Below are 26,666 nucleotides of genomic sequence, written 5' to 3' on the forward strand. Positions count from 1 at the left end.
CACCTTCATCTAGAGTGACTGTCAGAGCATCAGGACAATATGATGACGCCATGAATCATGACCTTATTTTAGGGAACCCATGGTTGAAATTACATAACCCCCACATTGACTGGTCCTCTGGGCAGGTTATGTCATGGGGCAGCAATTGCGCCCAGAACTGTTTCAAGCCTCCATCTGATGTTCAGGGCTATGTTTCAAATTACAATCCACAGACCCCATCTGGGGATCCTGATTTATCTCAAGTGCCCACCTGTTACCAGGACATTAAAGACGTTTTTTCCAAGTCCAAGGCCAAATCCCTTCCGCCCCACAGACATGACTGTGCAGTTGACTTCCTGCCTGGAACCACACCCCCACGCAGGAAGTTATTCTCTCTTTCAGGGCCGGAACACAAGGCTATGAAGGAGTATGTGGATGAATCACTGGCAGCCGGGATTATTCGCCCATCTTCATTCCCTGCGGGAGCCGGATTTTTCTCTGTGGACAAGAAGGACAAGACTCTGCGACACTGTATCAATTACCGGCGTCTCAACGACATAACTGTGAAAAACAGGTACCCTCTTCCTCTCATCTCCACCGCTGTTGAGTTCCTGGAGGCAGCCAAGGTTTTCACTAAACTAGATTTAAGAAATGCATATCATCTAGTCAGGATAAGAGAAGGGGATGAATGGAAAAACACCATTCAACACACCAACGAGACAATACGAGTATTTGATCCAGGTGAAACCAAATGGACCCTTGCAAAGTTGATGCTGTGACTAATTGGCCCGCTCCCACGTCACGGAAAGACGTACAAAGGTTCTTAGGGTTCGCTAATTTCTACAGAAAGTTCATTAGAAATTTGAGTTCTATAGCCTCGCCTTTGCATGATCTTACCTCGCCACACAGACCTTTCATATGGAACCCGCTTTGTCAGGCAGCTTTTCAGAAACTTAAATTGAGCTTTACCTCCGCTCCCATCCTCACTTTGCCAGATCTCAAACAGCAGTTTGTGGTAGAAGTTGATGCGTCTGATGCCAGTATAGGAGCAGTGCTCTCCCAGAAATGTCTCAAGGATGGTAAATTACATCCTTGTGCTTATCTCTCCAAAAAACTGACCCCAGCCGAGAGAAATTATGACATTGGTGACCGTGAACTGCTGGCAGTCAAGGTGGCTTTGGTGGAGTGTAGGTACTGGCTAGAGGGGGCACATACTCCGTTTTTAGTATGGACAGATCACAAGAACCTGGAATATGTTAAGTCTGCTAAGAGATTAAATGCGAGGAAGGCTAGATGGGCTTTGTTTTTCACTAGATTCAATTTCATGTTATCCTACCGAGCTGGTTCTAAAAATGGTAAGCCAGATGCTTTATCGGGCATTTTCTGCGCAGAGAATTCTTTGTCCGACCCTAAAACCATTTTGCCCAAGTCGTGTTTCGTTTCTGCTTTTATTTGGGACATTGAGACTGCGGTAAAGGAGGCTCTGAAGAACACTCTTAGCCCTGAAAACAGGCTTTATGTGGTTCTGACCTTAAGGGGAAGAGTCATCCACTGGGCTCACACTAACCGGTCTGTATGTCACCCAGGCATTGCCAAGATTCAATCTGTGGTCGAACAGCGCTTTTGGTGGCCCAATGTTAGAAGGGATGTTACCAATTATGTCAATGCTTGCCAGGTATGTGCTGCTAACAAGTCCTCTCGTAAACGTCCTTCTGGGGAGTTGCGACCCCTGCCAATACCACAACGTCCTTGGTCAGACATCTCCGTAGACTTTGTGACGGGATTACCGGCCTCGAAAGGAAATACCACCATTCTCACAGTCGTGGACAGGTTCTCTAAAATGGCACACTTCGTTGCACTCCCAAAACTCCCCTCAGCTAAAGACACTGCCGAGTTAATGATACACCAGGTATTTAAGTTCAATGGTTTCCCCAAGAATGTGGTATCCGTTAGGGGTCCCCAATTCATTTCGCAATTTTGAAAGGAGTTTTGCAATCTCATAGGTGCTACCGTCAGTCTGTCATCTGGGTTTCACCCAGAAACCAACGGACAAACCGAGAGGCTGAACAAGGACCTGGAGACTAGGCTCCAATGTCTCGCTTCACGGGAGCCATGATCCTGGTCTCAGAAACTGGTTTGGGTCGAATTCTCTCTCAATTCCCTCCCCTCTGCATCCACTGGTCGATCGCCTTTTCACGTTGTGGATGGTTACCAACCATCTCTATTTCCTGCCATAGCCCCAGAGTCCACAGTTCCAGCGGCACTGACCTTGGTGAGATGTTGCAGGAGGACCTGGGAGCAAGCCCGCCAGATGCTGCTGCGCCAGCGACGGTCCTACAAAACCACTGCTGACCATCAGAGAACACCAGCCCCGAACTACAAAGTGGGTCAGCGAGTTTGGCTCGCTACCAAACATATTCCACTCCGGGTGGAGTCCAGGAAGCTCGCTCCCAGGTTCGTTGGGCCCTTCCCCATCACAAAGATCATCAACCCTATCACCGTGACGATTAGGCTCCCAAGGTCGATGCGGGTCCACCCTGCTTTTCACGTCACCCTGCTCAAGCCCGCCCGGGAATCCCCTCTGGCCCCGCCTTCCAGGCTCCCTCCTCCCCCCCAGTTCGTGGATGGGGGCCCTGTCTTCACTGTGAGGCGGCTGTTGTCGTCTCGTCGGAGGGGGAGAGGATTTCAATATCTGGTGGACTGGGAGGGCTACGGGCCTGAGGAACGTTCATGGGTTTATCGTGGATGACTCGCTCATTCGGGACTTCCACGTTGCACATCCAGGAGCTCCGGGGCCGTCTGGGGCCGGCCGTTAAGGGGGGGTACTGTCATGAGTGTGTGTTCCGGTTGTTGTTTTCCCCCTGTCTCGTACACACCTGCTCCTTAGAGCATCTTCACCTCCTGTGCCTCGTTCACCCTAATTACCCCTTGCATTTAACCTCGTGTCTCATTGTTTCTAGTTGCCAGTTCATTGTACCTTGTCGTCGCGTTCCAGCATTCCTTGTTTCCACGTCACAGACTCACAGTAAGACTAGACCCTGTTCCGATTATCGACCACGCCTTTTTGCCTCACGTTTTTTGATACTGTTGCCTTTTTTTGGATTGCCTGCCTGTGTACCGACCTCTGCCCGTATATTAAACCTCTAGTTGCTAGTTATCTGGTAATGCCGGAGCAAGTAAATCTTAATTGATTAGAAATACAAATTAAAAGTGGTTCAGCACTAACTTTTATAGCATATAAACATATGACTGGATAGAAAGTCATGTGCATTGTATATGGGAAGAAGACTTTTCTTCATTTTTTGAATTATATCGTCAGCGTATTATACATGAGAAATTACGGTATTCATTCAACAACATGTTTATTATCATGGTTGTAGTTGGTTAACTTCTTAGACTTGTAGACAGTTAAGAATATTCAACTCAAGGTTGCCTGTACAGTTAATAAAGATTTTACAATTGCTAAATGAATTCATTTGGAACAGATTGTTTCTATTTCCATTATTTCTTATTGGAAAAATGGATTCTAAATGTGAACTAATTGGAGGTCAACCACCTTCCTGGAATACATCAATTATTATATTTCATGCTAGGTGGCTGTTGAGTGTTTAAATATATATGACAGGGCTGTATCCTTCTTTATTTCTAAGAGATGTGGGCAGCATGAAACCAAGGAGCCCTTCAAAATCATTATGTCATGTAGGAGGGTTTGGCGAGGTGGTGAGCTAACCTGTGATGATGTGCTGTCAGCTGCTGCAGTTGTAAATGAAGCAAGAGGGACAGAATAAGAACTGAAACACCACAAAACAGAGGGAGTGAGGAAATAGACTATCAGATTAAAACAAGAGGTGGTGTTGCAAAGAAAGATAGACAACAGCAAAGAGGCAGATAACAATGAGGGTGGGGATGAGAGGTGTTGGGGGATGAGGGGTGTTGGGGAGTGAGCCATAGAAACTTTGAATAAAGCTCCAGTCAGTCAATCTATGGCAATTATGCCAAACTGCCTCTCTCGGTACAAGTCTATCTCCATCTTATCAACTGTCTCCATCGTTGTTGCAGTCTCATCAGATGCATCCCAAATGCTGGATGGGGAATGAATGCCACTACATCATTCTAATCTTCCTATACTTGCCCTCTGCAACTCACTATTTTGTGTCTCAAGCAATTGAAATGCAATTCATCACTACTTGGCCACTCTTATTTCCACTCTTCCACTGCTCCTCCATTTTGGTAATTCTTCTGGATTTCTTTAATTTCATAACATACACACCAGCACAATAAACAGTGACACTCTGACTCCAATTAAAAGACATTAAGTGGACACTGAAGTAACATACATAGTTGATGGCCTGCAGGGTCTTGCTTTTTGAAGATTTACTTCAGCATACAAATGATTTACTGCTTTGTATTCTAGATTTTAATAAGATTTTCATTTCAGTTTTTCCTTTTCTAGAAAGTGACCACTTCTCAGCGCTAACAAGGAAAAGTTTTCATCCTATTATCTATATATGTATTTATTTTATGTTGAATTGTGCTACGACTTAACCGTTATCCATGAAACTTTGTGGGGCCAAATAATACAGAAATGGTGGTGCAAATCCCAGTAAAGGGACACTTTGCAAGTTATTATTATTATTCATAATAATATTAAGTAATTAATAATTCATTGTATTTAAAGGTGCCTTTCAAATGCAGCCCTATAGGGGGCACAAGTCAGTGCAAACTGTAGGCCGGTCCCAAGCCCGGATAAATGCAGAGGGTTGCGTCAGGAAGGGCATCCGGCTTAAAACCTTGCCAAACAAATATGAGCGTTCATCCAAAGAATTCCATACCGGATCGGTCGTGGCCCGGGTTAACAACGTCCGCCACCGGCGCCGTCAACCTGCAGGGCGCTGTTGTATATTCAGCTACTGTGGGTCGAAGTCGAAGTCAAAGAAGAAGAAGAAGAAGAGGTGGAAAGCGGGTTCTTCGGCAGAAAGAGAAGAGGAAAACACAAAGCCTAGAACTGAATGTGGGGACTTTGAATGTTGGGACTATGACAGGAAAATCTCGGGAGTTGGTTGACATGATGATTAGGAGAAAGGTTGATATATTGTGTGTCCAGGAGACCAGGTGGAAAGGCAGTAAGGCTAGAAGTTTAGGGGCAGGGTTTAAATTATTTTACCATGGTGTAGATGGGAAGAGAAATGGAGTCGGGGTTATTTTAAAAGAAGAGTTGGCTAAGAATGTCTTGGAGGTGAAAAGAGTATCAGATCGAGTGATGAGGCTGAAATTTGAAATTGAGGGTGTTGTGTAATGTGTAATGTGATTAGTGGCTATGCCCCACAGGTAGGATGTGACCTAGAGGTGAAAGAGAAATTCTGGAAGGAGCTAGATGATGTAGTTCTGAGCATCCCAGACAGAGAGAGAGTCGTAATTGGTGCAGATTTTAATGGACATGTTGGTGAAGGTAATAAGGGTGATGAAGAAGTGATGGGTAAGTACGGTATCCAGGAAAGGAACTTGGAGGGACAGATGGTGGTAGACTTTGCAACAAGGATGCAAATGGCTGTAGTGAACACTTTTTTCCAGAAGAGGCACGAACATAGGGTGACCTACAAGAGCGGAGGTAGAAGCACACAGGTGGATTACATCTTGTGCAGACGATGTAATCTGAAGGAGGTTACCAACTGTAAGGTAGTGGTAGGGGAGAGTGTGGCTAGACAGCATAGGATGGTGGTGTGTAAGATGACTCTGGTGGTGGGGAGGAAAATTAGGAAGACAAAGGCAGAGAAGAGAACCATGTGGTGGAAGCTGAGACAGGACGAGTGTTGTGCAGCTTTTCGGGAAGAGGTGATACAGGCTCTCGGTGGACGGGAAGAGCTTCCAGAAGACTGGACCACTGCAGCCAAGGTGATCAGAGAAGCAGGCAGGAGAGTACTTGGTGTATCTTCTGGCAGGAAAGGAGAGAAGGAGACTTGGTGGTGGAACCTCACAGTACAGGAAATCATACAAGGAAAACGGTTAGCTAAGAAGAAGTGGGACACTGAGAGGACCGAGGAGAGGCGAAAGGAATACATTGAGATGCGACACAGGGCAAAGGTAGAGGTGGCAAAGGCAAAACAAGAGGCATATGATGACATGTATGGCAGGTTGGACACTAAAGAAGGAGAAAAGGATCTATACAGGCTGGCCAGACAGAGGGATAGAGATGGGAAGGATGTGCAGCAGGTTAGGGTGATTAAGCATAGAGATGGAAATATGTTGTCTGGTGCCAGCAGTGTGCTAGGTAGATGGAAAGAATACTTCGAGGAGTTGATGAATGAGGAAAATGATAGAGAAGGGAGAGTAGAAGAGGCAAGTGTGGTGGACCAGGAAGTGGCAATGATTAGTAAGGGGGAAGTTAGAAAGGCATTAAAGAGAATGAAAAATGGAAAGGCAGTTGGTCCTGATGACATTCCTGTGGAGGTATGGAAGCATCTAGGAGAGGTGGCTGTGGAGTTTTTGATCAGCTTGTTCAATAGAATTCTAGTGCGTGAGAAGATGCCTGAGGAATGGAGGAAAAGTGTACTGGTGCCCATTTTTAAGAACAAAGGTGATGTGCAGAGCTGTGGCAACTATAGAGGAATAAAGTTGATGAGCCACACAATGAAGTTACGGGAAAGAGTAGTGGAGGCTAGACTCAGGACAGAAGTGAGTATTTGCGAGCAACAGTATGGTTTCATGCCTAGAAAGAGTACCACAGATGCATTATTTGCCTTGAGGATGTTGATGGAAAAGTACAGAGAAGGTCAGAAGGAGCTACATTGTGTCTTTGTAGATCTAGAGAAAGCCTATGACAGAGTACCCAGAGAGGAACTGTGGTACTGCATGCGGAAGTCTGGAGTGGCAGAGAAGTATGTTAGAATAATACAGGACATGTACGAGGGCAGCAGAACAGCGGTGAGGTGTGCTGTCGGTGTGACAGAAGAATTTAAGGTGGACCTGGGACTGCATCAGGGATCAGCCCTGAGCCCCTTCCTTTTTGCAGTGGTGATGGATAGGCTGACAGATGAGGTTAGACTGGAATCCCCGTGGACCATGATGTTTGCAGATGACATTGTGATCTGCAGTGAAAGCAGGGAGCAGCTGGAGGAACAGTTAGAAAGATGGAGGCATGCACTGGAAAGAAGAGGAATGAAGATTAGCCGAAGTAAAACAGAATATATGTGCATGAATGAGAGGGGTGGTGGGGGAAGAATGAGGCTACAGGGAGAAGAGATGGCAAGGGTAGAGGACTTTAAATACTTGGGGTCAACCGTCCAGAGCAATGGTGAGTGTGGTCAGGAAGTGAAGAAACGGGTCCAAGCAGGTTGGAACGGGTGGAGGAAGGTGTCAGGTGTGTTATGTGACAGTAGAGTCTCTGCTAGGATGAAGGGCAAAGTTTATAAAACAGTGGTGAGGCCAGCCATGATGTATGGATTAGAGACAGTGGCACTGAAGAGAAAACAGGAAGCAGAGCTGGAGGTGGCGGAAATGAAGATGTTGAGGTTCGCTCTCGGAGTGACCAGGTTGGATAAAATTAGAAATGAGCTCATCAGAGGGACAGCCAAGGTTCGATGTTTTGGAGACAAAGTTAGAGAGAGCAGACTTCAATGGTTTGGACACGTCCAGAGGAGAGAGAGTGAGTATATTGGTAGAAGGATGATGACGATGGAGCTGCCAGGCAAGAGAGCTAGAGGAAGACCAAAGAGAAGGTTGATAATAATAATCCAAGCGGGAAGTGACCAGGCTATGAACAAGGACAGCAGCAGAGTGCGGGGTTAAGGGATCTACGGAGGCGATTGATGTTTCGTAAGTGAAAGTATGCAGACTGGGTGATGTTGTTTATATGCACTTGGAAGGAGAGTGTGCTGTCGAGGATGACTCCCAGACTTAACATGAGGGGAGGGGTAAACAAAGAAAATATCAAGTGTAATGAAAAAAACAGTGAAATTTGGCTAGCATAGACTTGGTACCTATCAGTAGAATTTCAGTTTTATCTCTGTTGAGTTGTAGAAAGTTAGATGAGAACCAGTTTTTGTTTCATCTGCGTAACAGTGATAGTTAAATTTACAGAAAAAATTGCCAAGAGGTAGGATGTAAGTGATAAGGTTGAGGGGGCCCTAGACAGAGCCCTGGGGGACACCAGAAGAAACGGAGACGGGTGGGATTTAAATGTTTTAATTTAAACAACCTGGGTGCTGTTGAGTAGGTAAGAACTGAACCACTGAAGGGGTGTGTGTGCGTAATGCCAATGTGATGGAGTTTGCTCAGGAGGATTGTGTGGGAAATGATATCAAAAGCTGAAGTCAGATCAAGGAGGATGAGGATGATGAGTAGGCCAGAGTAAACTGCCAGCAGATGGTCGTTGGTGATCTTAATAACTGCTGTTTCGGTGCTATGGAGTCCGGTGGGTGTGAAATATTGCCCAGTAGGGAGAATAGTACCTTGGAGTTGCCTTCGTTTTTATGGATTAGGGTTGTGTAGTAGGTAGATTTGGCTTGAGTTAAACAGTCTTTGTAGTGTTTAAGATGATGACTTCACATCTCCTTGTGTATAGTGAGTCCGCTTATCATATGGAGGTGTTCGAATTGACGAATTGTCGCAGTGCAGGGTTGATCCATGGTACAGTGGTGAAAGCTACATATCTGTTTTTACTGGAGCAAGTGTGTTCAGGAGATGATCGAGATTATTATTATCAAAGTAAGTAACCAGTTCATCGGGGGTGGAGAGAGAGTCCATGCTGGGGAGGCTGTTGATAAGAGTGGAGTTAGTGCCAGGGCTAATGGTCTTGATTTGGTGAAAAGACATGGCACTGGGGAGGTTGATTTTGGAAAAGGTTAGGTTAGTAGACAAGGTTGTTAGCATGTGGTCTGAAAAGTGGAGTGAGTCAGAATTCAAGTTGCTTGTAATGAGCAGCAACCGGAACAGCATACAAGATCCAGGAAGTGTCCTTTTCAGAGAGTGGGAAAGTTAATTAATTGCTGAAGAAGATGAGAACAAGAACAAGATGAGAACTCACTGGAAATTGTATTATTGAAGATGTCCATGTGAATATTAAAATTGCCAAGCAATATAATGTTAAGACAGATAAGACAGAGAAGCAGCGAGGTCAGTTTAAAAAACCCTTATTATGTCTAGGTAAATAGCAACAGTACTAGTGGGCGTGGGGGCATAGAATTGTAAAGCTGTTAAGTCAAATGTGGAGAAAACACGAGTTGAGAGCAGCGAGAATTTCCACTTCTCACAATAGATCATTGCGAGACCTCCCCCACAACAAGAGATGTGAGGCTTGCAAATGTAAACAAACCCAGGCAGGGTCCCATCAATGAGGGCTGCAATGTCATTTGGCTGTTGCCACGTTTCTGTTATGTAGAAAAAGTGAAGCTTATGGTCAAAGAGGATATCCTGGATGAGATGTCCTTTGGTGAGTGACCAGATGTTGAGAAGTCCAAAGTTTACGATGAAGTTGCCCATTCGGCATGATAACCCGGTGTGGTCAACGCTCTGTTTGGTCCAAGGATCCAATTAACAATGAATCTTAATGAGACAATGAAGGCATTTGCAGGAGATGTATGTTTTTTTTTTGTTTTTTTTTTGATGGTATGGTATGATAGTGTTTGTCAGTCCTCATATATGTGGAACATACAGAAGGGCCACAATTACTTTTCCAAGAGCCCACTGTCACAAAAAACAATACAGAAAAATAAACAAACCATAAAACATAAAAACATAAAACATCCATGCTCTTTGTTGTATGAAGCAGTTTTAGATCAAAGAGGAGGTCTGGAGTCTGCCCTCTCCAGTTGATCATCGATGTTGCCATCACAGCATGCATGACGTCGCTCCTGTTCGCCACAAGCAAAGTTCAAAGCAACCAAGCAATTGTATCGTCCGTTTTTTAGTATGGCCCCGAAGGCAGTCCGCCAGCACTGACATTTCTGGAGCTGTTGCAAAGTGTTGCCTATCAATTGGAGAAGAAGCACCGGCATTCTTCTCCAATGAATGGCTGAGGTCTGCATTTACAGAGTGTTGTTTTAGTTAGCATTCTCTGTTACACAAACAAATACTTATGGTGCTCAAACTTGTCCACAGAGTGATGCAAGTATGCAAAGACATATACTGTATGTAGCTGCTATGAGTTTCTCTTGTGCGTCACGGGTTGCAGCCGTCTTCATCATCACCTCTTAACTTTCTGATTAATCACCCATCTAACCACGTTTATGCAATAGTGAACTTCAACACAGACAAACTGATTTTAAAAAACTCCTTGCAGTGTCAACAGATTCCTAGCTTTGCATGTTTTTCCAAATCTGCACCCAAAAAAAGGTTATTTGGAAAACTGTTATGAAATAAAGTATAGTTCTCTCTGAGAAACAATTAAGATGAAAACATATCCTTCTGAGTGCAGGTTTGGGGTGTTTAGCTTGCTTTTAAAAATTGTTCCATTTTCATGCATTTTGGCCACACTCATCTGTGTGTGTGCGCATTTACGTGGGTGTATGTGTGTGTGTTTGTAGGCTTATCAGGTGAGCCCGGGCAGAGTGTCAGATGCGGTAATGGAGGCTTCAAAGACAAGCGCTGCGGTGAGTTCTCTGGCTGTCTTTCACCAACTAACAACCCTCACCCACTCATCCCTTCTGTTGGAGTGCACACAGGTAGACACCTAAAAAGGATGAGGATGGAGATAAGCAAGCTGAGTAATTATTGAAGCAGCATAAAGTAAGAGATAGATATGAGTCCAGGATGAGGCAGAGGAGAGATGGGACGGTCTGATCAGTGACGAGGTGGCAGTCTGATCGTCTTCCCCTTCACATGCATGACGAGAATGCCGCTTTGTTCTCATCGCAGCTGTTGTTAGTTTGTTTGTCTGTTTGTTTTTTTGTCTCTGCCAGCTGTGTCCATCGTTTACTTGCTCCCTTTGAACCACTCTGTACTTATGATTTCGCTTGTTCACATTTACATCTTTATGTGGCTCTATGCGCATTTCAGTCAAAGTTATTGAGCCTTTGATTGTTAGAATTCATGGAGTCTATGGTTTTATTTAGGCTCATGTCATTGTAAAATTAAATAAAATATTGAAACAAGATATTGTCCTTTAAATTGTATTTTAGGTTAGTTTTCAGTATATATTTTTTCCATATTAAAACATAGTTTCTAAAGTAATCTTATTTTAGAAGCTATGTTATCTTTTTTAATTGGATCTGACTGGAGTTATCTTGAGTTTTTGATGCTGCATATCTAAAAAAACTGATGTGCATTGCTTCCATCAGGAACCTTTTTTCCTGACTTTGTTTTACGTGATATGAATACATTAAACATAAATATATTCATTCATTTTCCGTACCGCTTATCCTCACTAGGGTCGCGGGCGTGCTGAAGCCTATCCCAGCTATCTTCAGGCGAGAGGCGGGGTATACCTTGAACTGGTCGCCAGCCAATCAATCGCAGGGCACATACAGTGGGTACGGAAAGTTTTCAGACCCCCTTAAATTTTCACTCCTTGTTATATTGCAGCCATTTGTTAAAATCATTTAAGTTCCTTTTATTCCCCATTAATGTACACACAGCACCCCATATTGACAGAAAAAAAAACTTAATTGTTGAAATTCTTGCTGATTTATTAAAAAAGAAAAACCGAAATATCACACAGCCATAAGTATTCAGCCCCTTCGCTGTGACACTCATATATTTAACTCGGGTGCTGTCCATTTCTTCTGATCATCCTAAAGATGGTTTTACACCTTCATTGGAGTCCAGCTGTGTTTGATTATACTGATTGGACTTGATTAGGAAAGCCACACCCCTGTCTATATAAGACCTTACAGCTCACAGTGCATGTCAGAGCAAATGAGAATCATGAGGTCAAAGGAACTGCCTGAAGAGCTCAGAGACAAAATTGTGGCAAGGCACAGATCTGGCCAAGGTTACAAAAACATTTCTGCTGCACTTAAGGTTCCTAAGAGCACAGTGGCCTCCATAATCCTGAAATGGGAGACGTCTGTGACGATCAGAACCCTTACGAGAGTTGGCCGTCCGGCCAAACTGAGAAATTGGGGGAGAAGAGCCTTGGTCATAGAGGTAAATAAAAACCCAAAGATCGCTGTGGCTGAGCTCCAGAGATGCAGTCGGGAGATGGGTGAAAGTTCTAGAAAGTCAACCATCACTGCAGCCCTCCACCAGTTGGGGCTTTATGGCAGAGTGGCCCAACGGAAGCCTCTTCTCAGTGCAAGACACATGAAAGCCCGCATGGAGTTTGCTAAAAAAAACACCTGAAGGACTCCAAGATGGTCAGAAATAAGATTCTCTGGTCTGATGAGACCAAGATAGAAATTGTTGGCCTTAAGTCTAAGTGGCATGTGTGGAGAAAGCCAGGCACTGCTCATCACCTGTCTGAATACTTTACGTACCCACTGTATAAACAAACAACCATCCGCACTCACATTCACCCCTACGGGCAATTTAGAGTCTTCAATTAACCTACTATGCATGTTTTTGGGATGTGGGAGAACATGTAAACTCCACACAGGCGGGGCCGGGATTTGAACCAAGGACCTCAGAACTGTGAGGCAGACATGCTAACCAGTTGTCTACCGTGCCGCCAACATAAATACAGTAAACAAAAATTTAAATTGTTATGCTAAACAAATAAAATATCCATCACAAGCTTAATTATTTATCATGTTTTCCTTTTTAAAGTATTTTGAGACACTGTCACCATTTCTCTGCTTGATATTGCTTGATACAGTAGTGTACATGTATGTATTGATATTGAATACTGATACAATATATTTTCTTAACATTTGTAAACCGATATGAGCATCATTTAAAGGATTAGACACAACTGTGTTTTTTTGTTGTTTTGTTTTTTACCTTTTTAGGTGTATTTAGAATCTTGGACACCCTAAGAGCATTACTTTGCATACAATAATGGGATTAAATTAAACTTGTCTGAATAGAATGTTTAGTAATCACTATATGACAATACCAGGCTTAAGTTTAAGAACTCCTACAATAAATCAATTTAAAACAATGTTTTTGTATAATCAAATGCTGTGTATGTGTTGCCATCCCAAGCGTCATCCCCATTATTGCAGTGTCAAATGCTTTTTTGTGTGTTGTCCATTTGCATTGCCATACGTTCTCGTGTATAATGCGCATTTCTTTCCCAAAAAAATATTGGAAAATCAATAGTGTGTATTATAGGTATAGTAAAAGAAAACTATTTCACAGTAAAATGAGGTCTATGAGTAGATGTGTTTTAGAGAAGCCATAAATGAGTTTTCAATCTTGTGATTTACAAGTGTACGTACTGTTTAGATTCACATTAAAATAAAAAAATTCATCCACCCCTATATTATGTGTTTAAGTATCGAGACTTGCATCCGAGTGTTTATTTCTGACACTGCAGCTTTACGGAGGTCTTTTCCACCTGTGGCCATTGGCACATCAGCTGGCTTTCACATCGTACTGTAAACTAGAGAGTTATGCGGATAACAAGTTCACTCCTGGTGCAAGATAATAAAAAAAAATAGTTAAGGCACAACAAAAGCTCCAGAGGAAGGATAAACACAAACTTTGTTAATATCCACATTACAACTATTTATGGGATTAGGGGACTAACTGAAATTTTAAAAAAAGGATTTTAACAACTATACAACAGTTCTAGGCATGCTGGGTTATCCTCTGATAGCAAGCCGCCATGACGACGTCGACGATGACATCATCGTTAAAACATGGCGGCTCGCATGCAGAGGATTTCCCAGCGTGCCTAGCGCCCTGTTGTGTGGTTGTTAAAATGCTGTATTATGTCAGTTAGTCCCCTGATCCAATAAATGTAATAATGTGACTTTTTTTGCGGCACAATTGCCAGTACTTTCTTCCTCAAACCCCATTCATTTATTGTCTCTGTGTGGCTTTCATTGCAGGTCTGTGGTCTTGAGAACATTTAACACTAATTCCCACTCTTTAGAAATGAAATGAGAAGTGATAGTTACTGTACGTACATAGTCAGTCGCCTTGGAAGTCCAAGAGTCCCTCTTTCTCCCCAATTCAACGACTCCAAAACCGCTGTCTTAACTCTGTGTACAGCTTTGGGATGGCAACTTCTGACATGTTTTCATGTTGGAATTGTGCAGTGGTTTGGGTGTCTTTTGTCCATTCCGTGTGTTCTGGATTTACTGAGGAATGTAAAATGTAAAAAGTAGAAGTCGCTCTCTTCTTGGTGACAGATAGTGTGTGGACACTCGCTTGAGTCGCCATTTTGTTGTTTTTTTGATCGATTGCGGCTTCTGTCCATACAATGTAAATCAAACACAAAGCACCCCGCTGTCATGTCTCTGTTCCGTTCATGACACCCGGAATGGCCAAGAGTGGCATCGATTCAAAGGATTTGCTGAATCGATATTGACTTGCGGGGGAAGTACTGCAATGCATTGATGAATCAACATTTTTGGCTTATTTGGCAACCTTATTTTATATAATTGGTGATATTTTTTCTTTTTTTTTTTTCTTTTTTTTTATGATTCAAATTCAGCAAACTTCACTCACAAAACACTATTTGTTGGGTCCTTTTACATAGTCTTTAAAATGTATGACTGCACTTTTTCTCTTTCATTGTATGGCAATTTACCCACGGGGTAGATTGCGTTTGTAAAATTATTGTTTACAATGGCTTGTTTTCATGAATTTTGCCCTTTCTCCCTGCTCCTTTTGTCTGTTCCTCCACTTCCATCTCCACAGCAAACCTTGGAGAACAACTTGACCAACCTAGTGAAGAGAAACAGTGAACTGGAGAACCAAATGGCCAAACTCATCCAGATTTGTCAACAGGTTGAGGTATGCAGCATCTGTCTGTTTCTGTGTAAATGTTTTAGAATGGCCATTAAAGGAAGAGTATGCAGTTTTCAAACTGGTAGCAAGATTTGAATGTAGCAATCCCCGCCCCCTTCTTGCCTCTGCCCAAAGAAACGAGAGATCAACTTGGTGAGAACGGTGACGTCGGTGCCGGACCCTTTCCAAAAAATTAGAATATCATGGAAAAGTTTATTTCCATAATTCCATTCAAAATGTGGCGGCACGGTGGCCGACTGGTTAGAGCGTCAGTCTCACAGTTCTGAGGTGCGGGGTTCAATCCCCGTCCCCGCCTGTGTGGAGTTTGCATGTTCTCCCCGTGCCTGCGTGGGTTTTCTCCGGGCACTCCGGTTTCCTCCCACATCCCAAAAACATGCATTAATTGGAGACTCTAAATTGCCCGTAGGCATGACTGTGAGTGCGAATGGTTGTTAGTTTCTATGTGCCCTGCGATTGGCTGGCAACCAGTTCAGGGTGTACCCCGCCTCCTGCCCGATGACAGCTGGGATAGGCTCCAGCACGCCCGCGACCCTAGTGAGGAGAAGCGGCTCAGAAAATGGATGGATGGCATTCAAAATGTTAAACTTTCATATATTATGGATTCAGTATTTATTCGTTTATTTTTACATAATTTAGGCTTCCAGCTCATAAAGCCCACGAAATCAGGAATTAAAAAAATGTCAATACTGTGAAGAAATCAGCCCAAATTTTTCAGGCCATAAATGTTTTAAACTGAGTGTCACACACTAATCATCTTCTAAACTCAAAGCACCTGCACAGGTTTTCCCAGGTGTCATTAAATTGCTTCAGTTTGGTTCCATTGTTTCATTTGGGTTCAATATGGGGAAGACTGCAGACTTGACAACTGGGCAGAAGACCATCATTGATACCCTCCATAGGATGGGTAAGCCACAAGAATTCATTGGTAAGGAGGCTGCTGTGTCCAAGCATATCAATGGAAAGTCTAGTGGAAGGACAAAATGTGGCTGGAGGAGATGCACCAGAAAAAGAGATGACCGTGGGCTTCCGCGGATTATCAAACTGAGGTCTAGCAGAGACCCAGAAAGAGTGGAATGAGGCGGCAATCACAGCTTCAAAAACCACCACATTCAGACACATCCGGGAGTGGGCTACAACTGTTGGGTTCCTTGGGTCAAGCCACTTCTCAGCCTGAGCCAACCTACTGTAGGAAGCATCTCAACTGGGCCAAAGAAAAGAAGGACTGGAATGACTCTTTTCCGATGAAAGTAAAGTGTGCCTTTCATTCGAGAATCAAGGTCCAAGGGTTTGGAGGAAGAACAGAACCCAAGCTGCTTGAGGTCCAGTGCGAAATATCTAAATATATATAAGGTGTTGGTAAACTCTGCTTCCTTAAATCCAAGGTCACCGCAACAGTCTACCAGAATGTTTTAGAGGACTTCTTGAATCCTTCTGCTGAGGATGGCTGTACGGGGATTCAGATTTCATCTTCCGGCAGGATCTGGCCCCTGTCCATACCACCAGAAGCACCAAAACCTGGTTTAATATCCATGCCATTACAGTGCTTGACTGGCGAGTAAACACGCCGGTTCTAAACCCCATTGGGAATCGATGGGGGGCACCACACCCAAAAACAAAGAAGAACTCAGAGCAAGCATCAAGGAAATCTGGGCCTCCAAACTCCCAGGAAATGCCACAGGCTGATTGCCTCAATGCCACTGCGCATCGAGGCAGTGATTAAAGCAAAGGGATTCCCAACCATGTATTGAAGATTAACATATCTGTCATGGTGCGAAGTTGGATTGGACCCAAGAGCAGACTGAGGTGGAGGGAATAGATTAAGAATGGTTTATTTTAGTTTGGCACGGGGTAAGGATATCCAAAGTGAGGTGCAGGGCCGTCGGGGACAAGGAGCGAGCAGGAAGCGGGAACGCGAGCAGGTGGTGTGGCTTGGCGGCGTAGCTGGAGCATGCAGGGAGGCGGGGAAGGCACGGAAGGTACACTGGAGACGGGAGAGAACAAAATCGGGTGACTACGGATGTGGTTCGTAGGATAATTACTTGCATACCACAGAAACCTGGAAGTACGAGTGTCGGCCAGTGTATGTGAGTTCAATACTCAGGCGAAGGTTTGTTGGACTTGGCAGGCTTAAATGCAGGTAGTAATCAGTGCTGCTTGAAGACAGGTGCGATGCACAGGTGATGCTGATTGCTGGGGAGACAGAGGGGAAGAGGGAGAGACAAGCTGCAAGGCGCCACCCAAGCTCCAAAAGAGGAACTCTCGCATGAATCATGACAATATTGACCTTGATTTTTCTTTTTTTTATATATACAATAACTGACATGTAAGTGGTGCTTTTTCACAGTATTCTAATGGTTTGAATTCCTGATTTCGTTGGTTTTATGAGCTGGAAGCCCAAATTATGTAAAAAGAAAGAAAGAAATACTTGAATCTATAATCTATGGAAGCTTAACTTTTTGAATGGAATTATGGAAATAAATAAACTTTTCCGCGGCACGGTGGACGACTGTTTAGAGCGTCTGCCTCACAGTTCTGAGGAGCGGGGTTCAATCCCGGGTCCCGCCTGTGTGGAGTTTGCATGTTCTCCCCGTGCCTGCGTGGGTTTTCTCCGGGCACTCCGGTTTCCTCCCACATCCCAAAAACATGTATGGTAGGTTAATTGACAACAAAATTTCCCGTTGGTGTGAATGTGAGTGCGAATGGTTGTTTGTTTGTATGTGCCCTGCGATTGGCTGGCAACCAGTTCAGGGTGTACCCCGCCTCCTGCCCAATGATAGCTGGGGATAGGCTCCAGCACGCCCGCGACCCTAGTGAGGAGAAGCGGCTCAGAAAATGGACGGATGGATGGATAAACTTTTCCATGATGTTAAAATTTTTTGGAAAGGGTCTGTATATGCAGCCGTCCACATATAGGACACCACCGTTATGTATCTTTATCCTTGATTTGAAGTAGAGAGCTATCCAATTCCTTGTTTTAAACTTTTATCGCGAATCGGAGTCAATTAATCTTCACCATGGAAACCAGAAACTATAATAGTCTCCTTTGCGAGAGGCTGCTGTGTCTGTCCCCCCACGACGCGCTGTGTGTGCATTTATAGATGATTCGCAGACTAGTCGGTCACGCATCCTGTCGGTCACGCATCCTGTCTCTACATGCTCTGGTAGGCTATTCTTCTCAAGCCGTGTCCAGTTGTAAAATAATTATTCAAAATAAATTAAGGACATAGATGGGGCCAGAGAGGGTAGTTTTTTCATAAGATAATTTTAATAATATTCTACTGTCAGGTCGTACAGATATTAAAAAAAATTTTAACTGCAAACTGTCCCTTCAATTGGAGGTCAGGCAAGGAAACTAGCCTTGATTTGAGTTTCAGTGTACTGATTGATCCAATACTTTGCATTAGTCCCTTTGCATCAAAGGAAATACACAAGGTTGATTAAAATAATAAAACGTAATCTTTCACAGAAAAAATAGAGCAATAAATGTCTGTCTTGCATTTTTCCTATGCTCTAATTTTTCTTCTTGGTTATGATTTTAGAATCATCAGCAGTCTAATCCATTACTTAATTAAACTCCAACTACCGGTCAAAAATTGAGGTCACTTAAATTTAATTACATTTATTTATTAACGATATATTCAAGAACTGCACTGCTATGTTGTTTTAGAATCATCTATAATAGAATCGTCTTCACTTAAAAGCTGAAACTGGCATAGTCCAATTACTGCAATTGGTGATTCGAATACACTAAGAGAATTAAGTTCACTGGCGGGTGCACAACTTTGAAACTTGAATGTTATGGTCTGATTGAGCCCTTTTGTAATTTGTGAGTCACAATTACAATCATCATTGCGTTAATCCATCCATTCTCTGTCCCGCTTACACTCACTTGGGTCACGGGTGTCCTAGAGCCAATTCCAGCTGACTTTGGGTGATAGGTGGTGTACAACCTGAACTCGTTGCAAACAAATCGCTGGGCATATATAGACAAACAGCCATTCACACTCACATCCACACACACCTTAGAGTCTTCAATTAACCTACCATGCATGTTTTTGGAATGTGGGGGCGGGGGGTTGGGGGTGAAACCAAAGTACCCTGTGAAAACCCACACAGATATGGGGAGAACATGCAAACTTCACATAGAAATACCGGATTGGAACCTGGAATATATACTATATTGTTTGAGGTACGATAACATTCACAGCACATTGTAGCGACACGACGTCCTGATGTGAACCCATAACTGTCTGCAGAAAATGAAACACCAGGCAGTGCTGTCACTATTGACCTTTTCTATTTGGAACTGTGTTGTGATTTAAATGGATGTAGCCAGCAGTGTGAAGCTTAAGCGTAGCCATCAAACATTGATTGTACTAAACACACACTATAATGATTTGTATTAAATACGCCCATACGAACAATAAATAAACGCCATTCATCCAGTTCAGATTTGGCTGTCCTCCCTGAGAAATTTTGTTATGATACAGACCAGGCTCCATTTTCTAAAGCGTCACTTTGAGGTCTGTGAATGCATCTGCTCAGCTGGTCAATGCTAAATGACTACTGCGTGATTCATTAAGTACAGGCCAACCCAACGGCATGTGGAGATTGTCCGTTGTCTGCATACAAATGGAGTATGAAGTAGAACATGCCTCACTCTAGACAGATAGAACCTAAAATGCTGTTCTAAAGGTTTAAATAAATAATTTGGAATCTCATTACCTGTTCCAATTGTGAATTGGTTATGTTTTGATCCCCATACATAGATCAATTATTGAGTTTGTTAACAGGACTATGCAAAAAACTACATTATGTATAAGCAGTGAGGTTCAGAGGGCAAACGGGAGGAGGGAGGAGTTTTCAAGTTGTTGGAGTGTGTAAAGAGAGAATTCTGAAGAGCTTTGAGGCCGACCTGGATTCCCATCCTCCTAGTTTGCATCATCCCGTATTGATTCAGGAGATCCAATCAAACACTGCCGATATGTTAACGCACATAACAGCAGCTTCTCTTCCATCATTTCTTCTTTTTTTGTTTTGTTTTTGTGTTTATTTGTTTTTTTTATTCATTTTCTTTTGCTGGGAGTTTCAGAACTTGATGCGTTCTTGTTTCTGGTTCATTAACTGTTGATGAAAAGCAAACAAATACTATGCATGCATTGCCAAGGAGCTAAAAAGCCAAATTGGGATCTTCCTGCTTCCTGTATTTATGGAACGGTCGGGGAAAAAGTGTGTTTTGTGCAAAGACATGATAGGAGATACGCCAGGAGAGACTCATTATGTATTCTATTGTACGTAAAGGATGGGGGAGAAAGCTTTTGTATATAAAATTTCTACAACTCCACAAAATTATGTTGAATTGTTGTCACATGACTACCACTGTGCATGTACTATTCTAAGTGTGTCCCATTTTTAGTTTGTTATAAAAAAAAAACTTTACCTTGTTTTCATATTTACTGTATGACAATGGATTTGTCACTTTGTGCAGTTACATTTAGATAAAACCTCAACCACAAGAAGACTTCCCCATTTTATTAAACAGATAGGGATAGGCTATAACCCTGTTGATTTTGAGGTCATTTGAACCTTGATGTAGTCGATATCTTAATTATACTGTATTTGTTCCATATTTGCAAGTCAGCAAAGTTCATATTAATTACAAACCCCAATTCCTATGAAGTTGGGATGTTGTTTAAAAAGATTTGCAAGTCCTTTTCAATCTACATTCAATTGTATAAGTTACAAAGACAAGACATTTTGTGTCCAAACTAATAAATGTTAGGTTTTCTTTAAAATATTCTAGCATTTTGAATTTGATGCTAGGACAGCGGCAACAAAAGATGGAGAAAAGTTGAGGAATGCTCAAAAAACACCTTTTTGGAACATTCCACAGATGAACAAGTTAATTGGAAACAGGTGAGTGTCATGATTGGGTATAAAATGGGGTGGGGGGGGTGAGGTTCACCACTCTGTAAACAACTGTGTGAGCAAATAGTCCAACAGTTTAAGATGAATGTTTCTCAATGTACAGTTGCAAGGAATTTAGGGATTTCATTATCTACGATCCGTAGTATCATCAAAAGATTCAGAGAATCTCTTTACGAAAGTGGCAAGGCCAAAAACCAACATTGAATGACTGTGAGCTTCCATCCCTCAGACGGCACTGCTTTAAAACCAGGCATCATTGTTCAAAGGGTATTGCCATGTGGGCTCAGGAATACTTCAGAAAACCACTGTAAGTTAACACAGTTCGTCGCTTCATCTACAAATGCAAGTTAAAACTCTACCCTGCAAATCGAAAGCCATATATCAACAACACCCACAAACACCACCATTTTCTCTAGGCCCGAGGTCATCTAGACGCAAAGTGGACGAGTCCACATTTCAAAGTATCTTTGGAAATCATGGGCATTGTATCCTCTGGGCCAAAGACGAAAAGGACCATTCAAATTCTTATCAGTGCAAAGTTCAAAAGCCAGCATCTGTGATGGTATGGGGGTGTGTTACTGCCCATGGCATTGGTAACTTGCACATCTGTGAAGGCACCATTAATGCTGAAAGGTTCTGTACATACAGGTTTTGGAGCAACATACTGTATGCTGCCATCCAACCAACGTCTTTTTAGGGGCGTCCCTGCTTATTTCAGCAAGACAATGCCAAGCCACATTCACACACAAAGCATCAACAATTAGTGTCCTCAGTTCCCAAATGCTTTTTGAGTGTTGTTAAAGGAAAGGTCATGTAACACAGTGGTAAACATGCCCCTGTCCCAGCTTTTTTGGAACGTGTTGCATGCATCAAATTCAAAATGAGTGAATATTTGCCAAAAAAAATCAGTTTGACATTACTTATTGTCTTTGTAGTGTATTAAATTGAATATAGTTTGATAAAGGATTTGAAAATCATTGTATTCTGTTTTTTATTTGTTTTACACAACATCTCAGCTTCATTGGAATTTTTTCCTGTCAGAATGTTGCATAAATTCACTTTACATGGTGTGATGCACTGTTCCTACATTTGAAACGGTTTCTTCACTGACTGTTACTTCATTCCTAATGCAGGACCCAATTAAATATTGGTTAGTTTGTTAAATTTATTATACAGAGTTGATGTGTTTTTATTTTCATACTGAATAATTTAGTTAAAAAATAATTGTCGATTATTATATACCGTAAATATATTACATTAATTTTTTTTTAAATAAAATAAGATAGGATAATTAAAAAAAATCATTATTCGAACTGTTACTAGCGTGTCATGTGACTAGCGATAGCGTGAGAGAGAGAGAGAGAGAGAGAGTGGAATGATGCTACGTTAGTCAGATGAAGCCACCCACCTGTTAAAAAGTGTCATAGTTTATAACCATACGAAATAGGACATTATATAGGATATGTGTCATACAACATTTAAATTTGGGTTTTGTACAATTTGTATTTTTCATTACACCGTGAACTCCAAGTCGTTATCCTGTCATTGGCTTTCAAGAGTGAACGTTACTCTGGCTTCAAAGGTACTTCGTTTCTGCACCAACACTTAAGACGGCACGGGGAGAACATGCAAACTCAGGGGAGTCGTGGGGAGAATTTGCAAACTCAGTGGAGGCTGGGTTTGATCGCGGGTCCTCAGAACTGTGAGGCAGATGTGCTACCCAGTCGTTCACCATGCCGCCACATGAATACTTTATTCGTAATAAGAAATAAGTGGATCATACTTGCAAACTCTACATTCTAATGTGGGTGCAGTATTGATAAATAATCAAATATCCCATAGCTTGAAAGAGTGCCATAATTATGTTGTATTACAATATATGTCCTGTTAAACTATATGAACAGCGTTTTAATTTGCTATATTGCCATTAAGAAAGTCTGGTTTCTTCATTTTAATGGTAATTCAAATTAACTTTACATGTCAGACAAGAGCCCAATCAGTTGTGATTTTTGTTATTATATTAAATAATTGTAGATTTGTTTTTGCTTTACCTTTTGATTAAGTAAACATATCACTTTATCCAAACTAAACTTCTATAAGACGTTTGTCATGGCTTGTGTCTTGTTCTCTCCAGGTGAATACCGCCATGCACGAAGCCAAGCTGGTGGAGGAGTGCGACGAGCTGGTGGAGATTATCCGCCAGAGAAAGCAGGTCATTGCTGTGAAAATCAAGGAGTCCAAGGTGAAGTGCTCCCTTGACACTTTCATATTTTGAAGAAAACGCATCAAATACAGCATTAGGTCGACAAAGATTCAAGCTTATCTTGGGAAAGTCTGGGTCAAGAATTATTCACTTTAACTGCTAAGTAATGTGTTAATTCTTCAGATGAATGAAATGCACATCACACCATTCCTGTAAATCCCATTTCATCACAGCACTTCCTCAATGCAATTTTGATTAGTTTTGATTTAGAGGCCTACGATCAATAAACAGTTAAACAACTCAATAACAGCTACTAGAATATGATTTATGGGAATTTTAAATAAATTCACTGTGAAGTTCCAACCCTCCCATGTGTGACGTTAATGGAAAAGACCTTATTGGGTGGAAATGGAGATTTCGAAATGAAGTTTTAATGAATGACACTTACTGGACACTTCAATAGGTACATTTAATCTGATACAAGAGCTGTAATAAAAATTATTGTTAAAGAGTCTAGTGTAATTCTGACAGTTGTACAGGGACCATGAACAAAACATAGTTGTCAGGCTTCAAAAATAGAGGCTGCTGTCGTTTCTGGTGAGGAGTCCGTCTCCTGAAGAAAGGGTTCATCTGTGCAACTGAATAACAGGATTATTCACGCATTGATCACAGTGTGTACAGCAGAGCAAGGCGCTCTCACTTTCTCTGTAATTTCCTTTTAAGAAGTCTTGTCACTCTCGAAGGAGGTTTAATCCCTAGCCCTATGTCCTGATGTGTGTGCCTTTATGTCATGTTCTTAATGCACCTCCCTGCTCTATATTCTCATTGTAATGTTCAAATCTTTTTCCTGAATTCCGAAACATTAAATCAAACCATTATTTTTATTGGGCAGTATTTGGGGGTGGTAAAGGAAGGACTAAAATTTGTGCTCAAGCTGTGAATTGTTTGAGCTTTGATGCACAGGTGGGAGCAGAGGGAAAACAAGTTAACTTAGGGAACAAAAAAAGTTTGCCGTATATTTGTTAGAAAGTGGGTCAGAGAAGTTTGGAGCTGATGCCTCAGAACTTTTTTATACTTTTGTCCCTAAGAGCCAAACTGTAAAACTTTCCAATCTACGGAAGAGCTTAAATGCATCGTCATGAAATGATGCTTACATAAAAAGGAGTAATTTTTGTATCTTAATGATTGACGCTGAGTAGTACAGCTACCCACAGCTACTTTTTGTGTTGGAGCGTCACATTAAGAACTGTCATAATGAATTAAAACATTCTCTAATTACCTCATCAGGCAGTTCTGTACATCCCAGCCTTCTCTTCTATTTTTTTATGAAACAAAACTGGCTTTTAAGTGTTATTCTTCTAATAAGACTAAGTTGGGCGGCTGGGCCCTATTGTCGTCTCCTTCTATTGCACACATATAGCATCAAAGAGACTGATATTGTTTCCACTACTGTCAGTAAGAGGGAGTAATTATGTATGAGTTGTGTCAGAAATATTCCAGGACTGGTGTCACAAACGCTATTACAAATCCAAATTATACGTTTTCCCCTTCAAAGTAATCTCGTGAGAGTGTAACGCCCTTTCCCAGCATTCTCTGCCATGCCTTCATCATCGGCTTGTCCCGTTAGGGGTCGCCACGGCGTGTCATCCTTTTCCATGTCTCCTGCATCCTCCTCTCTAGCACCAACTGCCCTCATGTCTTCCCTCACTATCAACCTTCTCTTTGGTCTTCCTCTAGCTCTCTTGCCTGGCAGCTCCGTCCTCATCATCCTAACTAACCTTGGCCATCCTTCTGATGAGCTCATTTCTAATCCTATCCAACCTGGTCACTCCAAAAGAGAACCTCAACATCTTCATTTCCACCACTTCCAAGCTCGGCTTCCTGTTGTCTCTTCAGTGCCACTGTCTCTAATCCGTACATCATGGCTGGCCTCACCACTGTTTTATAGTCTTTGCCCTTCATCCTAGCAGAGACTCTTCTGTCACAGAACACACCTGACCAACCTGCTTGGACCCATTTCTTCACTTCCTTACCACACTCACAATTGCTCTGGACTGTTGACCCCAAGTATTTGAAGTGCTCCACCCTCGCTATCTCTTCTCCCTGTAGCCTCACTCTTCCCCCTCCACCCCTCTCATTCATGCACATATATTCTGTCTGACTTCGACTAATCTTCATTCCTCTCCTTTCCAGTGGATGTCTCCACCTTTCTAACTGTTCCTCCACCTGCTTCCTGCTTTCACTGCAGATCACAATGTCATCTGGGAACGTCATGGTCCACGGGGACTTCATTCTAACCTCATCTGTCAGCCTATCCATCACCACTGCAAACAAGAAGGGGCTCAGGTCTGATCCCTGATGCAGTCCCACCTCCACCTTAAATTCCTCTGTGACACCTACAGCACACCTCACCACTGTTCTGCTGCCCTCATACATGTCCTGTATTATTCTAAAATACTTCTCTGCAACTCCAGACTTCCACATGCTGTACCACAGTTCCTCTCTAGGTACTCTATCATAGGCTTTCTCTAGATCTACAAAGACACAATGTAGCTGCTTCTGACCTTCTCTGTACTTTTCCATCAACACCATCAAGGCAAATAATGCATCTGTGGTACTGTTTCTAGGCATGAAACCGTACTGTTGCTTGCAAATACTCACATTTGTACTGAGTCTCGCCTCCACTACTCTTTCCCGTAACGTCATTGTGTGGGTCATCAACTTTATACCTTTCTTCCTCTATAGTTCCCGCAGCTCTGCACATCACCTTTGTTTTTAAAAATGGGCACCAGCACACCTTTCCTCCATTCCTCAGGCATTTTCTCACACGCTAGAATTCTGTTGAAACAGCTGGTCAAAAACACCACAGCCACCTGTCCGAGATGCTTTTATACCTCTACAGGTATGTCATCAGGAACAATTGCCTTTCCATTTTTCATCCTCTTTAGTGCCTTTCTAACTTCCCCTTTACTAATCATTGCTACTTCCTGGTCCCCCAGATTTGCCTCTTGTACTCTTCCTTCTCTCTCATTTTCCTCATTCATCAACTCGTCAAAGTATTCTTTCCATCTATCCAGCACACAACATGCACCAGTCAACACATCTCCATCTCTATTCTTAATCACCCTAAACTGCTGCACATCCTTCCCATCTCTATACCTCTGTCTGGCCAACCTGTATAGATCCTTTTCTCCTTCTTTAGTGTCCAACCTGGCATACATGTCATCATATGCCTCTTGTTTGGCCTAAGCCACCTCTACCTTTGCCCTATGTCGCATCTCAATGTATTCCTTTCTCCTCTCCTCAGTCCTCACAGCGTCCCAATTCGTCTTAGCTAACCTTAGCTTTCCTTGTATATTTCCTGTACTTTGAGGTTCCACCACCAAGTCTCCTTCTCCCCTTTCCTACCAGAAGATACACCAAGTACTCTCCTGTCTGCCTCTCTGATCACCTTGGCTGTAGTGGTCCAGTTTCCTGGAAGCTGCTCCTGTCCACCGAGAGCCTGTCTCACCTCTTCTTAAAAAGCCGCACAACACTCTTCCTTTCTCAGCTTCCACCACATGGTTCTCTGCTCTTTTTTTGTCCTCTTAATCCTCCTCCCCACCCGCAGAGTCATCTTACATACCACCACCCTATGCTGTCTAACCGCACTCTCCCCTACCACTACCAGTCAGTAACCTCCTTCAGATTACATCGTCTGCAC

General features: G+C 42.6%; 1 protein-coding gene across 2 annotated transcripts in view; it reads left to right on the forward strand.

Annotated features, from left to right (window-relative positions):
* Positions 1 to 26,666, forward strand: part of LOC133484629 (probable E3 ubiquitin-protein ligase MID2) — a 120,321-nt gene that overhangs the window by 62,430 nt on the left and 31,225 nt on the right. Inside the window, exons 3-5 of one of the 2 annotated variants that reach the window (XM_061787507.1) lie at positions 10,500 to 10,565; positions 14,722 to 14,817; positions 22,895 to 23,002. In XM_061787507.1, the coding sequence (XP_061643491.1) occupies positions 10,500 to 10,565; positions 14,722 to 14,817; positions 22,895 to 23,002 (270 nt within the window). The remainder of the gene's footprint in view (positions 1 to 10,499; positions 10,566 to 14,721; positions 14,818 to 22,894; positions 23,003 to 26,666) is intronic. The other variant, XM_061787508.1, reaches the window with a different exon arrangement.

The sequence above is a fragment of the Phyllopteryx taeniolatus genome, chromosome 10, assembly GCF_024500385.1.
Source record: "Phyllopteryx taeniolatus isolate TA_2022b chromosome 10, UOR_Ptae_1.2, whole genome shotgun sequence".
Taxonomy (NCBI): Eukaryota; Metazoa; Chordata; class Actinopteri; order Syngnathiformes; family Syngnathidae; genus Phyllopteryx; species Phyllopteryx taeniolatus.